This window comes from Ochotona curzoniae, unplaced genomic scaffold, assembly GCF_017591425.1.
Source record: "Ochotona curzoniae isolate NIBS_2020 unplaced genomic scaffold, NIBS_Ocur_1.0 scaffold_1037, whole genome shotgun sequence".
NCBI classification, from domain to species: domain Eukaryota; kingdom Metazoa; phylum Chordata; class Mammalia; order Lagomorpha; family Ochotonidae; genus Ochotona; species Ochotona curzoniae.
Window position 1 is genome coordinate 8,579,956 of NW_024467083.1, and position 17,126 is coordinate 8,597,081.

At 36.1% G+C, this 17,126-nt stretch overlaps 1 protein-coding gene across 1 annotated transcript in view; it reads right to left on the minus strand.

Annotated features, from left to right (window-relative positions):
• Positions 1-7,398: 7,398 nt before the first annotated feature.
• Positions 7,399-17,126, minus strand: part of DPYD (dihydropyrimidine dehydrogenase) — an 808,753-nt gene continuing 799,025 nt past the window's right edge. Inside the window, exons 22-23 of the mRNA XM_040999080.1 lie at positions 11,855-11,995; positions 7,399-8,328 (exon numbers count right to left, since the gene is read on the minus strand). Of these exons, the coding sequence (XP_040855014.1) occupies positions 8,158-8,328; positions 11,855-11,995 (312 nt within the window). The 3' untranslated portion in view covers positions 7,399-8,157. The remainder of the gene's footprint in view (positions 8,329-11,854; positions 11,996-17,126) is intronic.

Below are 17,126 nucleotides of genomic sequence, written 5' to 3' on the forward strand. Positions count from 1 at the left end.
AGTAGGATGGACTAGTGGTTCAGATTCCTGGTACACCCATGTTTAGTGTAGCACAATTCATAATAACTAAGATATGAAATAAACTCAGATGTCCATCACAGATGACTAGGTAAGAAAAATGTGGTATATATACACCGTGGACTACTATCCGGCTATTAAAAAAATCGTTTACAATAAAAGAGATGTAACTGGAAACCACTCTGTTCAGTGAAACAAGCCAGTCTGACAAAGAAAAATACCATGTTTTCCTTCATCTGTGGTAACACACAGAGTAAAAACTTGCATTCTATATGAGTGATACTGACATTTTGAGATTTGATGATTGCTTATGGTCTTTTTTTTATAGTCTTGAGTAATAGTAGAGCTTCCCCCCCCCCCCCACTTTGTACGTATTGAAACCTTTACCTAATGGAGTATTAGGCTTATGGCTGTTCAATGAAAGTAAAAGTATGTCATTGTAAATTTTTAAAAATTGGGAAAAGACAGAAATTAGGAGGAAAGTAGGTGGACAACATGGGCAGGAGGGAGCATAGGGTGTGAACTATCATATGTTCCTGAACATGTGTTGTAAAATACATGGATTTTTCAGTTTACATAATAAGCCATAAAAAGCCAAAAGCTTGATAGTTGTCAGCAAGTTCAACAATGAGGTTTTTCTTTTTTCATGTTTTTCAACCTAAGTATGATTTTGGGAAATTAAAAAAAAATGAAGTTGGGGATATGTACTGTGGAAAATTTGGTACATAAGTGGAATGTTGTGGCAGAAAACTGATTTTTTTTCTCTGCAACGGATAACATAAGACTAATTACATAATTGGAGCTTTCCTCTTCTTTTTTTATGTATAAAATGGGGCTAATAATCCTGATCTGACACTATTCATGTGTGGTTACATGAGAAGTTTCACTTACAACTCAATTTGACATTTTTTGAATCAACAAAGTTTTAAAACTTTACAGTATTTCACTACTAGATATTTTAAAGTAGGAAAATAAATTAAATAATTACTCAATGTGCACCACTTAGATTGACCTGTATGATCTTGTTTTATCCTCACAAAAATCTTAATAGGTACAAACTGTTAACTACCAATTTCACAGATTATAAAGTTGAGATTTGCTTGTTTCAGATCACAATAATTAAGTTATAGAAGGGCATCAAAGTTCAACTTCCGTAGTTCTTTAGGGTATGTAAGGTCACATACAATGGGAAAGCTTAGTTTAGGCCTCATAGGAGGATCTAAAACTGTGTTTTGATTGTTAACTACAAAGAAGAATCTTGAGTGTTTATGACGGAAAATCTGATGGGATATTCATGTTGGCACGTAATCTGTGATACTGAATGAGTAGGAGTGAGATGGATAATGGAGGAATGAACTAAAGCTGTTTGTCATTCACACTTGGGTCATTACCAACTAGGAAGTGCTTGGCATAAGGAGGCATATTATATCTTTGTTTTATATGCTTCAATATCTGTTCAATGTTCAAATTCCCAAATGTCTCACAAACGTCATAATTTTAAAGCAGTTGCATTTTTAATCAGGAACCAAAAAATACTTGCCCATACATTGTGATTGATAGATTTTTAGAGCTTTGTTTAATATGTAGACTTTCTTATTCTTTTATGACTTTAATTGTATTTCACTGTAGAGGAACCACATTGTTTATCCTGTAGTGTTTTCAACATTTATGACTTTGCTGATCATATTCCTCGGGCTCTGTCTTTGCTGCAAATTGGGAGTTGGTTCTGGAAGCTTGAAATGATTCTGTTTAGGTTTCTTTTCTTAAAAAGGGCACTTCAGAAAGATAGTGTATGTTTTCTTCGGAAGGTATATAAAATCTAGTTGCTTTTCTTACTGCATGTTAAAAGTATTATTCGTTGTTTAGACTTGTTCAATAAAAGAGATTGTAAAGATGGGATTCTGATTCTCTTACTCCTTCTCTATTTATTAGTTTGAATACCTCTATGATGAGAAATGTGTCCTCCTTTGGTATTTTTTTTTTTTTTTAGAAAAGTCAGGATGGGGTCCCGGCACGGTGGCCTAGCTGCTAAAGCCGTGATCCCACATGGGCACCAGTTCTAATCCTGTCAGCCCCACTTCCCATCCAGCTCCCTGCTTGTGGCCTGATGGCCCAATGCCTTGGGACCCTGCACCTGCGTGGGAGACCTGGAGGAGGTTCCTGGGTCCTGGTTTCAGATTGGTGCAGCACCGGCCATTGCAGTTACTTGGGGAATGAATCATTGGACAGAAGATATTCCTGTCTGTCTCTCCTCACTGTATATCTGCCTTTCCAATAAAAATAAAATATAACTTAAAAGAAAAGCCAGGATATTACTTCATGATTACTTCTAGTGCTTCTTAAATGGCCTACGTAAGACCTTTTCCCCACTCACTTATTCACATCAATTATGTCTTGTTTTTCTCCAGAAATCTGTTTTTTTTAAATTAGCCATATAAATGATCCCCTTTTGATTCCAGTTCTCTAAGACACTTGCCAAAGTGTGTGCACAATTTTGAGACAAGTCAAAGATTACATAAAAAGGAATTGTTGTGACCTTTCTGAAAATCTCTAAAACTCAGTAGAAACTAAAACTCAGGGTTAGAGAGGACCAGCTATCATGTGAGAACAGAGAAGACAGTATCTGAATTGATTGATCTGTTTTGTGGTCGCCATTAAATTGAACAGAAAATTGTAATTATATTAAGAAACTAATACTTTCACTTAGATACCAAGAAAAATTGGTATGTGTAAGAATATACACAATTCATTCTTTGCAAAAAAAAAAAAATTGAAGGCATTCTTGTTTGAGCTGACATTCTGATTTCTAATTGGGCTGTAGAAACAGCTGTAGATAGGGGCCTTTTTTTTTATTTTTGCTGCACTTCTTTCAACACTGCTCTTGTACCTTACACTGACCAACCTGAACACTTGAGACCATTGTATAGAATGTTGATTTTCTTTGTACCTGTGACTAAGCAGTAGTGTCTACAAATTTGAAATTTACGGATAGATTTTTTTTAGGATTTTAAATAGTTGTTTTAAATGTTTTTTAAAAAGTTTCTAATGTTTAATTTTTAATTAGCTTTTAAGATTCAATATGATCAACAAATATAAGAATATGATATCCTTTCATTCATTCACCCTCTCCTTTCCTCATCTTCCTTCATCCTTCTTCGCCTATATTTTTAGTTTTTGATATATATTTCAATTTAAATCATAATTAAAAACTGCTTCAATGAGAAGTTAGCAAGTAAAAATTAAGAAGATTCTAGATTAATGGGAATGCAGACAATGTCTATAAATAAAAGTTGAATGGAAAAACAACCATTTCACTCATATACAATAAATGTTAAAGCGATCATAGATCACTCAAACTACAGTCGTGTAACATTCAGTCATTGGTTTCACAATGGCATAAAACAAAGTTTTATAAAATTACATTTGTAGCAATGCTGATAACGAACAAAATGTTGACCTTGATTCATTAAGGCATTCTAATATGATGTAAACTGACCTCTTCGTTTTACTACTTTGCCGCTCATCACATCTCTTTGTCCTAGACAATTCCAAGTTCTTGTGGTTTTCTGAACATTTCAGATGCTTCCTATTTCTTCTCCTCTTTGTTTTCTTCTGCATTACATTCCTTTCTCTCATTATGGATTTAGGGATTTTTTGTGTGAGCTCAATATATGTGTTACCTGGCCAAGAGAGTATGGTTTCATTTCCCTTCTCCTAAGGTTTTTTTTCCCTAGTAGTCAACTCATGTTATGTAAAAAGCTACTACATGTGTATGGATTATAAGCATTTTGAAACTAAACAGTAAGCCTAAAATTTATGGTTCCTTAAAATGTACATGTTGAAATTATGCTGAGAAAAGATACTATACACTAGTAGATTATAAGCACTTTGAAATTATGTAACAAGGTCTAAAAGCTTGTGGTTCCTTAAAATGTATGCATATGTTGAAATTATGAGCCTCAAGTTGAAGGTATCAGAAGCTAGGGAGTGGGATGGGCATGCTTGTCAGATGATTTGGTCCATGAGAGTGAAATCTGTATTAACAAGGCAAATGAACTTGTTCATCCTCCACCACAATGTGAGGATCCAGCAAGGCTTTGTCTCTCGACCAGAAAGTGGACCTCACCAGACACTGGCTCAGGGGGTAACTTTACCTGTAGTGTCTCATCTGGATCACAAGGTAGTCCAATTATTATGGTGTTTAATTTTCTAGCAGCTGTGACTAAGACATAAAGCATCCAGTATTTGAATCCCTATTCTGAACCTTTGCTTAGTCTAGTGTTTGGTACATAGTAGTAATTCAAGAAATATTTACTGGATAACTGATTAGATAGATGAACAAAAAAGTAGAATGCCAGATAATACAATAGGCAGATAGAACAAAAACTAGACAGGCACTTAGAAACATATCTAATTTGCTCTGTGACTTAAAAGATGTTACTGAGACTCTTTAGGAACATGTTTTGATTTCTCAAGTGAAAAAAAAGGCAATGAGAACTCATTTGATTAGTTCACTTTTCAAATGAGATAAGGTACATTGTCTTAGCAGAATTCCTCCAAAGAAACAAAACCGGTAGGAGTCATTTGTTTAGTTTATTATCTTAAGGGATTGAATCACATGACTGTGGATTTTTGTGAGTCTAAACTTGTGATAGGACTGACCAACGGGTTAGAAATTTAGGGCAGGTTTAGAGTTAAAATGCAGACTGTTATAAATCCAGAAGAACCAGTTCCATTAGGGAAATCTGAAAGCAATGTGTTTGGAGGTACCTCTTGCTTGAAGGCAGCTAGCCTTGTAATAAGATCTTCCACTGTCTGAATGAGGCCCATTACATTATGGAGGGCAATTTCTTTACTCAGAATCCACCACATTGAATGTACAGCCTGCCTCAAAATACTGTAATAGAATCATCCAAAATAAAGCTTGACCAAGTGGTTAGATCTTATAGACCAGCTGTGATGATGAATAAAATTGATTATACTATTTGTATAATGTTTATATAGCTTCTTCTAGATATTAATGTAGAAACAACATACTTTCCTGCTCCCCCGATATCCGAGATAAGGTGTGCTAGGTCAATTTTGTGATTTTCATTTATCCTCCAATCTTAGTTTCTATATAAGCTCCACACATAAAACTGACTTGTGCTTTCTCAGAATGCACTAGAGAGGGGGTATGACAGAATAAAACTTAGATGTAAGAGGCATTATTTTGGCCTAGGAGCTGAGATAACAGCCTGGGTGTCCACGGTCAATATTGGAGCATCACCTGGGTCCAATTCCGGGATCTGAGTGCTGATGCCAGCTTGCTGACAATAAAGACCCTGGAAGGCAGCAGTAATGGCTCAAGTAATTGGGTTCCTGCCACATTATATGGAAAATTTGGGTTGTATTTTCAGCTTCTGGCTTTGACCCCAATGCAGCCCCAGTTTGAGGGCATTTTAAGAGCGTGAACATGCTGATGGGAAGCTGTGCTGTCCCACATTGTTTCTTCCTTATTCTCTCAAATAGTAAATGTGTGTGTGTGTGTGTGTATAACAAACTAGTGTAAAATCATGGATTGCCATGGACTGTTCTAGGCCTTGGCCAATCATAGTTCCCCAAAGTATTTCAAGGAAAGAATTAAAGCATCATGTCATCTTCCAGAACAGGGAATTTCTTCCTAGTAGTCAGTGTCTTAAAGATAATGCAAATAACCAAGTTCAGCAAAATTATGCTTCAACACTATAAACTGCTAAATACTAAAATGAAAATAGACATGAGATAGCTGAATAGTATCCTATAGCCACTTTAAGGTGTATAGCAGCCGGTTCTGTGTATAAACAAAAAATGAAATGTCAATGAAGTAGTCACAGGATATGGTTAAGAACTTGCATGGTTTTTACATATTGATTATTCAATAGCATGTTAATTAATTCCATAATGTTGTAAATTGTTGTTGATGATGTGCTGGGACTTTCAATTGATCGGGATGATATTCTGCCAGCTCTAACTTTAGACCAGAGATGGTCTCCCCAAGAAACACTTGAATTTATCTGGACAATAAGATGCTGTACATTATGCTTGGTATATGTTTGCAAAGAAAGAATCTGGACTTAATTTGATCTGTAATACTACAACAAGGTGGAGGAATCCACCATGGGTGGAGGGCATGGGGAGGGGTTGGGGGAATCCCAGAGCCTATGAAACTGTGTCACATAATACAATGTAACTAATAATAATAAAAAAAGATAATGCAAATATATATGGATGAGATATCACTTATAATATTCCCAGAGGGCTGGTGAAATCCCAGCATAGGAAATTCTCGTCAGACGGAGATAGGAATTTGCACACTAAATTGGAATTCATGTTAGCCCCAGCAACATGTCTTTCCTGTACAACTGCAGCTTTTTGCTAAACGTTACAAACTCCAAAACTTAAAATACAGCATTATGAGTAGCATGCAAAGGGAAGCATGTTACATGAGCTATTAATTTTGTACAATTATAAACAGTAATATAAACATTATGTGTGCCTCTATGGAGAGCACGATTTTTCCAAAGTGTGCAAGATGCTATCTCCATTTGTCTCTGCCCATGGGACACTGTAGAAAACTGCCTCTTCCTGCAAAAAGGTGCACTTTGGCAAAATAAAGTCAAATTTGGTACATAAACCTGGGGAAGAAGGACAGGAAGTGAAACAGCTGAGTAACTACAATGTCATCAGACTCATTAGATTTGAACCGGCATTATATTTGCATAATGATGGAACTCATGATAGAACTAAACAAAAACTGCCATACTAAAAATCTAAATGGATGACATGGGATTACATTTGTGAATGAGGCGGCAGAAGACCATATTTACAACACTCAGTAAAACTTTATTTGATATAATTCAATTATACACATTTTGTGGTAAATATACTTTTTCAAAAGTCCATAATTAAACATTTTATCTGTTTTAGATCTTGCATTTTTCATGGAAATATATGACAGTTGTTAGTATCTGATTTACTTTAATGAGAACAAGACAAAAAGTCTATGAAGAAAGAATTAAAGAGAAAAATCTTGTTTTGCTGCAAAACTTTTTTTGAAATCCATGCATTTCTTCATAATACACATCCCCATGGATTTTTGAAGCTCTTTCATAGATTCGTATTATAATATATCATTTACCAATTATGAAAAAGTGAGATAGAAAAAAATATTATTTAGCTATAATAGTAAATATATAGTTTTTATTTCAATATTTTAAAAATTAAACACAAACTATGAAATAGAAAACAAATTAATTTGTACTTAACACATTACTAATACTGAGTTTTTCATTGTTAATAAAGAAGTGCATGACTCTTATATAATTATATATATATATATAATTTTGGCTTTTTTCCAACATTAATCACTATAATCACAAAGGTGATTATTCAAAGCAGAATGTGCAGCATAAGAGTGGTTTTTAGCCAGAACTGCATTCTATCATCTCATTTGGTTGGAAAATCATTGAAATATTTAAAGAATGTCAGTGTGGCCCACTGGTGGGAAGTCTGACAACTGTCACTGGCAATGAGTTGTGAGTCTTTACTAAGGAAATATTTTCACTTTCAAGGTCCAGCATCAAAAGAGGATGTTTCAGCAAAGGCACCTCAATAAAATCCTAAAGATTGTCTTTTAGGCTTTATTCTCCTGTCGGAGTAAATAATTATTGGACTTTATTCAGTTTATGGAATTGATTACATCTTAGAAAGAACCTTAAAATAAAAGGTAAAGTTTAGTTACATTTCCATGTGGATTTTTTTTTTGCATGTTAAAGTACACTTTGTTTCAAAATACTTAATTTCGTTTACAATTAGAAATAAAAAACGTAGCACAGCAAAGGACAATTTGGAAATTGTCTCATTAATTGCCATGGAGAGCTAATTTTTCACAATACATGACTGATGGTGAACATCCAATTATCTGCTACCCCATTATTTAACAGCTAACCTCAGAAAAGAATGATTCTATTTTGTTACCATAAATTGAATGGTCACTAGTATGAAATGTTTTTTTTGCAATTAAAAATTTAGTGAAAATCATATATTTATTTAAGAGATGAACACATCAATCATGATTTGATGAGCATAGAGTTCACAGCAACTGTTTCACAAATCACCTTAACACGCCGGACTTAAGGCCAAGGGTAAGCCTCTCTTTGGCTCATAAGGTGTTGTCCTGGAAACCATTTTGATGCAGTCGATAATAGGACAGACACTGAGACACAGCGTACAGCCTGTACAGTTGTCAGTGACGGTGGGCAGGTGGGTTTCTGGATCAAACTGTATAGCCTGCAAGGAGAAACAAAGATTATTGAAGTCGCTTTCACACAGGTCTAGAATGTTCCCATTTTAGCATCCACGTGGTGCTCCCATGAAGTAGAGCTGCACTGTGAGGCACCTGCCTCCAGAATGTGAAGCAACCATAGGGAGAGTTGAGCCGACACAGGGGAAACAAAGACAGAAGAAATCCTTTCAAATAGAAGCATGCTGCTTAAAATTCTACCATTGTATTTTATTCATTATGTGAAGATTATTTCATATTGTAGCATCTCTGCACCTTTCTTTGTTCTGATCAGTGCTCAGATCTTTCCAGTTGGACTAGGATGGGGAGTCTTCCACAGAGGGTGTCATGTGCTTCCACACAGCCTCCTTTCCCTTGTCAACACTCCTTGTTCTTGATAGGGGAAAAGAATTACTGTCAGAGTGAGCAAACGACCTACCCATCTGCATTTCAAATAATCCATGTAGTATTTAGAAGAAAGCAGTGGAAAAGAATCAGTGCAAATCCAACTTTGAGTTGAGTATTTAAAAAATGTTTCCAGTCTGTGTCCCTTAGTGAAGGGAACAAAACTGAGTGTACAGGTCAGGACTTCTGCTGTCCAGACCTAAGAGATCTAGGGCAGGGCCTCCAGCTCTGAAACTGCTCTAAATGCTTAGAAATTCAGTTGTGTGTGTGTGTGTGTGTGTGTGTGTGTGTGTGTTAACATAAAGAGATCTTAATAACCAATAAAAAACACTCCACACAAAATCTAAGTTTCAGAATTTCAATAGAATTATAATGGTGATTTGCATGTTTGAGAATAAAATCTCAACAGTGGAAAGAAAAACCACAGAAATTCTCAGTGGAAGCTACACGATTTTGGGGGCAGATAGGACCAGGGCATGCAGGAGATTTTGGCCCCTGCTCTGTAAGTATCACTTTCAGAAAGAAGCATAGAGCGATTACTTGGCCAACACATTGATTTGGAGTGACCAGGTAGGAGCTGAGCTGAAGCAAATTTCAGAGAAATGCCTCATAGCTCCACCATTGTCACTCTCATGTCTGAACTCATATTCAACTCAATATTGGATGGAACTTTTTATAGTTTGTTATTTAAAACAATGGCTTTCAACAATGAAGAACATGCAACTGTAATTTTTTTCCTTTTTTATATGCAAAACAAAACTTTCTATCATATGGTAAAGTTTGGAATATATATTATCTATGTAATATGATTCTTAAGGAAACAACCATATTACATGTGAGAAAAAATAGAGGTCTAGGAAAGTTTCAACAATATATTGCTATGTCTTTTATAACAACAGCATTTGACATTTGTCTAGATGAGGAAAAAATATTTCTTCTTTTTTATTGTCATTTTAAATAACCAGAAACCAAAGGAAGTAATCAATACAAATGAACACAATGCTTGCATTTAGAATTACATGTTCAAAATTTGCAAACACTTTGCATGCAATAGATTTTCATTTTTAAAAAATTTTTTGAGTCTGAGTCAAAGGGGTTTCTAAATATTTTTAAATGCAGAACTAATTTTTTTCTCATGAATCTGAACCTTTTTAAAGTTGCACTAAGAATTCCAAAATGGAAGACACAGTTCTTAACATTTCTTGGATCAGAATCCTGATGCTAGGATAGTCAGAGGACTCCTACAAAACTGAATGAATGTTGAATGTGACGTGATCTAAATCTTCTAAGCAACGGCTTAGAAGCAGTTCTCAGCTAAAAATAGTGTTAAACTTAATAAAAACTTGTTATGAAACCTGGGTCATATTAAGGAAGAAGGACTTTTAAAATGTTATTTATTTATTTGAAAACAAAGCAACACAGAGAGAAAGGATCTCCTATCTGCTGGCTGATGACTGGCACGCGCACAACTGCAAGGGCTGGGTCAGGATGACGTCAGGATCCTGCAACTCCATCGGGGTTTGCAATGTGTCAGGAACCCACGCACTTCAGCCATCGCATGCAGATTCCCAGGATGCTCAATAGCAGGAAGTTGTCTCAGAAGTGGAGGGGGAAATCAGACACAGGCACACTAACGTGGTATGTGGGCATCCCAAGTGGCTACAATGGCTGGAGCTGAGCTGATCTGAAGCCAGGAACCAGGAGCTTCCTGCATCTCCCATGCGAGTGCAGGGCCCAAGGCTTTGGGTTGTCCTTGACTGCTTTCCCAGGCTACAAGCAGGGAGCTGGATAAGAAAAGGAGCAGCCAGGACAAGAATTGGCACCCATATGGGATGCTGGTATGTGCGAGATGAAGATTTAGCCATTGAGCCATTATACTGTGCCCCTAAATGGCACCTTAATTCTCTGTCCACATAGCTTGCCACAAGGAGGAAGAGATTTTCAAAAGTTAAAATGTGAGGCTGGCATTTGGCATAGGGATCAAGATGCCCCCTGGGACATGTCCATTGTAGTTTTTAGCAATTTTACATTGCTTAACAGCTTGTAACAAATTTTAATTTACTTTCTCTAAACTCCACATCCTGAATATAAATTTCATTTTGTTTCACAAGAAATTGGCCCTTTAGGAATGACTTAGGTAGCATTGTGGTCAGGCTGGTGGTTGTCACGACAGCAGATGGCCTGCTCCAGTTCTGATTCCTCTCCCTGCTAATGTCCTGGGAAAGCTGAGGAAGATGGCTCAAATGTTTGGGCTTTTGCCACCTGGTCTTGCCTTGCCCAGCTTTAGCTGCTGCAGCCAACTGGGGAGTGAATCAGAAGATGCAAGAGCTCGGTTTCTTTGTAACTCTTAAATAAATAAAGCACTAAAAATAGAAATGGAAAACTTTTGTTTAATGATATTGCCATGAGCATTTTTTCGCTCATTTTTGAAAATCAACTGTCATTTATTTCAAATTCTTGTAAAAGCAGTAGATTATAAGTGAATACATAGGGGTAAATGAGAAGCAAATTATAAAACAGAAATTTGTAGGATACTTTTCCAAAGCACAGCCCACTTTGAGGTATTCAAATTCTCAATTTTGTGTTTTGTTCATGGCTAACCTTTTGTGAGGAGTGAAGAAAGAATATTTTCATTGGCTTTTCTTTTCCATATACAAACTACTTCCTGAGTCCCACTTGCTGATGAGAAAATGCCTTTTCTTTCTTATGGAGTAGAAGTCCGATGGATATAGAATGAAAGGAGTTCTCTTTTGGCCAAAGGAATCAGGCCTTCTTAGGGTAATAACATTAAATGGTAGCTCTTTTTCCTTTCCTCTGTATTAAAGCATAATGCTTTCCTAATATCCATAATTTTGTGTGTTTCCCTCTTCAATTTTATGAGTGATGAAATGATATTAAAATGGAATTGTGCACTGAATAATGGTATAGTTGGTATAGGTCAAGACTTTTCTTCAAGTGAAGAAAAAATAGCCTGTGCTACAGGGTGAGGGGATAGAATGACTGGCCATTGTTGCTCAACAATATTTGGTATGTAGGGCTGGATCTACCTACTTAGCAAAAGAAAATGTCAGCCTCACAATTGCCAGAAGAAACGTGCTTCCAGCTTCCCGGTTCCGGCCAAGCTCTTACCTGGTAGCCAGAGTCATTACAGGTCATGTAGCATTTACCACAATTGATGCACATCTCGTCATCGATCAGAGCCACAACTTGTTCTGTGTTGCTCAATTCACCGTATGTTCCGAGGTACTGCAGTGCTTTTCCAATGACATCCTAGAAGACAGGCAGTGACCTACTTATAGTGCTCATTTTAAAACATTTTCATGAAATAACCACTATCAGCTCAATTACCTCTACGTGTCTTACATGTCATGTTAATTTAGGAGACTTGGGCATTATAGTTTTCACTGTTAAGATTGTCTTGTTAATTACTGCTTAAATATTTTTGCCTTCAGAAAGATGGTCATTATGCACACCTACCATAGAAATATGAGACCTAGTTAACTGTATTCAGTAAGTTTTCTATTGTATTTTTTGTGGACAGAAAGGAAAAAAAAACCTTTAAGTTGCTGCATTTTCCTTTTTCAATTTTGTCCCTGGAAGGATCCAAAGGTAAAGTAACTTGACAAAGAGTAATGCAGCTAAACTAGAAAACTTTACATCATCATGAATGAGAGAAATAAAGTTATGAAAATAAAGTTTTGAATGAAGAGAGTGTATTTGGATTCTAGCTTTTCATGCACAAAAGCACATCTGATAGCACCTTTATCTGTCATGTGTTGAAGAATGTGTCTTATTATTCTGAAAATACAATTCACATTAATTAATTAGGCTGATGCAATAGGTAAATTAGATGTGCTTTTACTTTTCAGAATTAGAATTTCCCCCATTCACCACTGAAGACCTTTCATGCGGTTACACTCTGCTTTGTTCTTCACATTAATTGGAAGTGTGCTTCATATGTGAAGCCCAGGAGAGCTTCATCAATAATAAGAAACACTTCGTTTCATAAAACAAAATGGAAGAATGTACCAATGTTTGTCAAATTAGCATGCTTTCAGGATTCGCCCCTTTTGTTTCTAACTTTTAAAATGAGGATCTTTTGTTTGAATTCAAGGTCCATGTTCAAGGAGGTCCCTTACATAAAGCCATCTTGCCATATTCTCTTTGGTATTTTATTTTCGGCTCTTCCTTTTTTGACCTTGGTTACCTTTCCTTACCTTCCTTTTCTGCTTCAGCTCTAAATGACAATACGCTCATTACCATGAGCTTTCAAACTGAGACAAGTTTACATTATTTATACAGTTCATTTGTGTATCTCTCCAGCAGTAAGATGATAGAAAACTTCAAATACTGTCTTTCCTGTTTTCATTGTGTTGAAGTTAGAATTTCAAGTATAGTGCAGTCTGTTTGTAGGTGGATCCTTGAAGTCTAAATCAATATCTTCATTCTGAGTTCCTCTGACAAACCCAGGATATACATGTAGCAGCAGCAGGATGTGTCTTGTCACTAGAAACCGGTGTTGCAAATTCGCAACTCAGGAAACTTGTCAGCAGCACAAAGCTGGATCTTCCTTCATATTTCCTTAGTTTTCTGGGCAGCACTGGGGTTCCCAGCCATGGAGGGTTTGCACGGCAGTGTCAAATTTCATCCTGATTTTTTTCCTTGTCCTTATTTCATCCATTACTAAGTGTCTGAGTCCTGGATCCACATTTTCTTTGGAATCCTCTTCACCTGGGTGCTATCATCTTTAGACATTATAAATCAATTCCTCATTGTATAAAGTGCAGTAACCAGGTTCTCCTAGATAAGTTCCAATCTAACATCCTTTCTTTTCCATTCTGCTCCATGCATCGTTGCCATGTTAATCCAGATGGTAAGGCACAACTAAAAATCCCATTACCTTAGCTAAAATTTGGTTGAATTAAGTACAGGCTTGACTTGCATTTAAAGTGGGTTTTTTTTTGTTTGTTTGTTATCATTTCCTATCTTATTTCTCTGCACTTCAGATAGGTTGTATGGCCTTTTGTATTTGTGTGTGTATGTATGCGTGTCTGTGTGTATTAGTTTATATAAGGAGATTAGTTTATTTAAACAGATTGGATTTCATGCATTTCATATATACAATTTTAAGAACAAAATACTATTGGGACTAGTACGATAGCCCAGTGGCTAAATCCTTACCCTGTGTGTGCTGGGATCCCATATGGACACCAGTTTGTGTCCCAGGTGCTCCACTTCCCATCTAGTTCCCTACTTGAGGCTTGGAAACCAGTAGAGGACAGCCCAAAGCCTTGGGACCTGGCACCCATGTGGAAGACCCAGAAGAAGCTCCTGGATCCTAACTTTGGATTGGCTTAGCTTCATCTGTTGTAGCCACTTAGGGAGTGAATCAGTTGATGGAAGATTTTTTTCTTTTCCTCTGTCTCTCCTTTTCTCTATAAATCTGCCATATATATATATATATATATATATATATGAACAAAACAGCATTTTCCACTCTCCCTCCCTTGTCCCCACAATTCCTGTTCCTTCCTTTCTTATTTTTCTTTTAATATCAGTGATGGTATGCTTTTGGCTTACTTTATAATTACAAGCTTTGCATTCCACTAAGTAAAGACTTCAACTAGGAGCAAATAGAAAACAACTATTATCAGGAGTGGAGAAAGGCTATAAACAACAATCAAATGTCCAACTGTCACTTTCTCTCACATACATTACATTTTTTATGTTTTTACTATGCTATATATTAGTTCCACCACATTTCAGAGGAAAATATGATATTTGTCTTTATGGAGACTACTAAGCATACTGGTCACCAATTGCATCTATTCTGTTGGCAGACAGAGTGTTTCGCTGTTTTTACCTTTTTTTCATTGAAGATTTATTATTTTTAACTGAGAGGCAGATTTTACAAAAGAGAAAGAGAAATACAGAGAGAAGGTCTTCCATCTATTGGTTCATTCCCCAAATGGACACAACTGCCAGAACTGGGCTGATCAGGAGCTGGGATGGTTCCAAGGATTACAACCATCCTCTTTTACTTTCCCAGGCTATAAATGCAGGGCTGGATTGAAAGTGGAGTAGTGAGGGATACTGGTGCCACAAGTGGAAGATTAATCTGTTGTGCTGCCATGGCAGCTCCACTGCTTTTTTTTTTTTTAGTGCGCTCAGTAGTATTCTATCCTGTATATAAACCAATTGATCCATCTAGGCCTAACTTTACATTGTTTTGTGTTTGATATATCCCTTTTTTCTTCTCTTCACTTTGAAAAAGCTTATGCATAATTCAAACTCATTTCAAGAATCACTACTTCAGGAGGATTTCCAGTCTTTCCTTCTCCTTTCCTAACCCAGTGTGCTGATATAAACTCTCTCTTCTTCTTTATCTCCCTTCATCATTTCCTTTTTCTCTTCAACATACCTATGCATCTTCTTTTTTCTTTGTTTATTGTCCTTGATGGTTTAATTTATTTCATCTATTTCTGCTGCTATCAGGTAATACGCGAGTCCCAACTATATTTCCGTACAGTGCCGTAACTCATCAATATTTTCTCACTTAAGTCTCATGCATTTAATAGACTATGAGGCAGCTGAGATATAAGTGTAAAGCTAAATACATGATGAAGCAGATTTAGTGATGTGCTGTGACTTCCAATCGTATGATTATAAACATTCTGCTATGTTGACTCATTTCTTATTCTGTATTTTAAAAGGTCCAATTCATGTTATAGATATTTTCTATAGTTAGGGTCTTTTTTGTAAGAAAGAGATTATTTATTCATTCGACCTACAGAGAGGGAGGAAGAAAGGGAGAGAAAGTGAGAGAGATCCTCCATTGACTGGTTCAATGCTGGACCAGGCACACATCAGGAGCCAGGAGTTCCTTGAGCGTCTGTGACAAGGTTCAGGGACCCAAGCACTTAGGCCATCCTCTATCGCTGTATTGGAAGAGGAGCAGTCGGAACTCAAAGCAGAGCCCACACAGAGTGCTAGCACTTCAGGCAGTGACCTTGAACCATTACGCCACCACACTGACTTCCACATTTAGGTTTCTGTGTGCAGTTTCTCAGTAAACTGTATTCATATTTATGTCTCATGTGGTGTATTTTATTGCAGATCATGAACACTCAACTTTTTGTTGAAATACGTGTAGCCTCTGTATTTCTACATATTCAAACACAACATAATAGTGGGAAGATAGATGGCATAAATAGTACCAAATACTAAATATTTCATTAGTATGAATATTTAAATACAAAATAATCACATGCAAATTATATGGGAATGTTTAATCGTGCTTTAAGACACTAAATGCATGAGGTCACTATCTGGCTGGAAAGGGCTATTTATATATAACACAAAACAGTTTTTTCTGTGTACTAAATCAGTCAGTCAAATGGTTGCTTCATTGAGTCATATCATAATGGCTAACGTCACCAATAAATATTCAAAAGTTGAATAAAGCGGAAATGCACCTAGGCAGTCATCAAGCTTACACACTTCTTCAAAAGTGATGAAGTGTGTGCTTCAGAGGTTCTCTCTCTCTTTTTTCTTTTTGACAAGGAAGAAGCCTATATTTTGTGTACATTAAATATATTTTTTGCTTTTTATTAGGGATTTGTTCTTGTCATTAAAATGATTGTTTAATATGTAGTCAGATAAAGCATAGTTCTTTGAGCTTCTGTAACTTATTAACACATGCTATTAAAAATTCACCCCTTATTCATCACAGCTCTTTAAGAAAATTGTATTTGTTTTTCATTTGGAAGAGGATAAAGAATGACAACTATTTTTAATCATTTTGTGAAAGGATATCAACTAAAATAAAATATCATTCTATGTGGCTGGAAATGTGAACATTTATTTAAAACCCAAAGCCTTAGGGGAGCTATGCTAGCTTATGAACACCCTAGAGTATATAGCCTGGGATTTGGGGTTTCCTGAAAGATGCATATAATCATTAAAGTGCCTATGGCTAGTCTAGTCCCTCTTGGACACATGTTGGGCACTTAAGGAGCCTGTTCATTCATTATTCCATACAGGGTGTGGCTATTCCAAGGTCAGACAATCTGTAGTAGCTATCCTTGGTTAGTGGAAATCTTTATGTGTGTGTGTGTATAGAAAATAATGCTAAATCTTTTAAAGTATAGATGATACATTTGAATTTAATATGGGTGTTCATAAAAATGTTATAAAGTGCCACAGAATTCTGGAGTGACAGCTTTGTACATAATTTGCTTGGTATATTCAAAATATTTTGCACAAAATTTAGTCAATATTCCTGTCTGACATAAATTAAGGCCAGACTGTGTCTTGATCCAATCCATAATGTTTCATACTGTTTATTCAGATTAATAGAAATTTGTTAGCTTGGGCCTACCTTATATTTTGCGATGGTAAT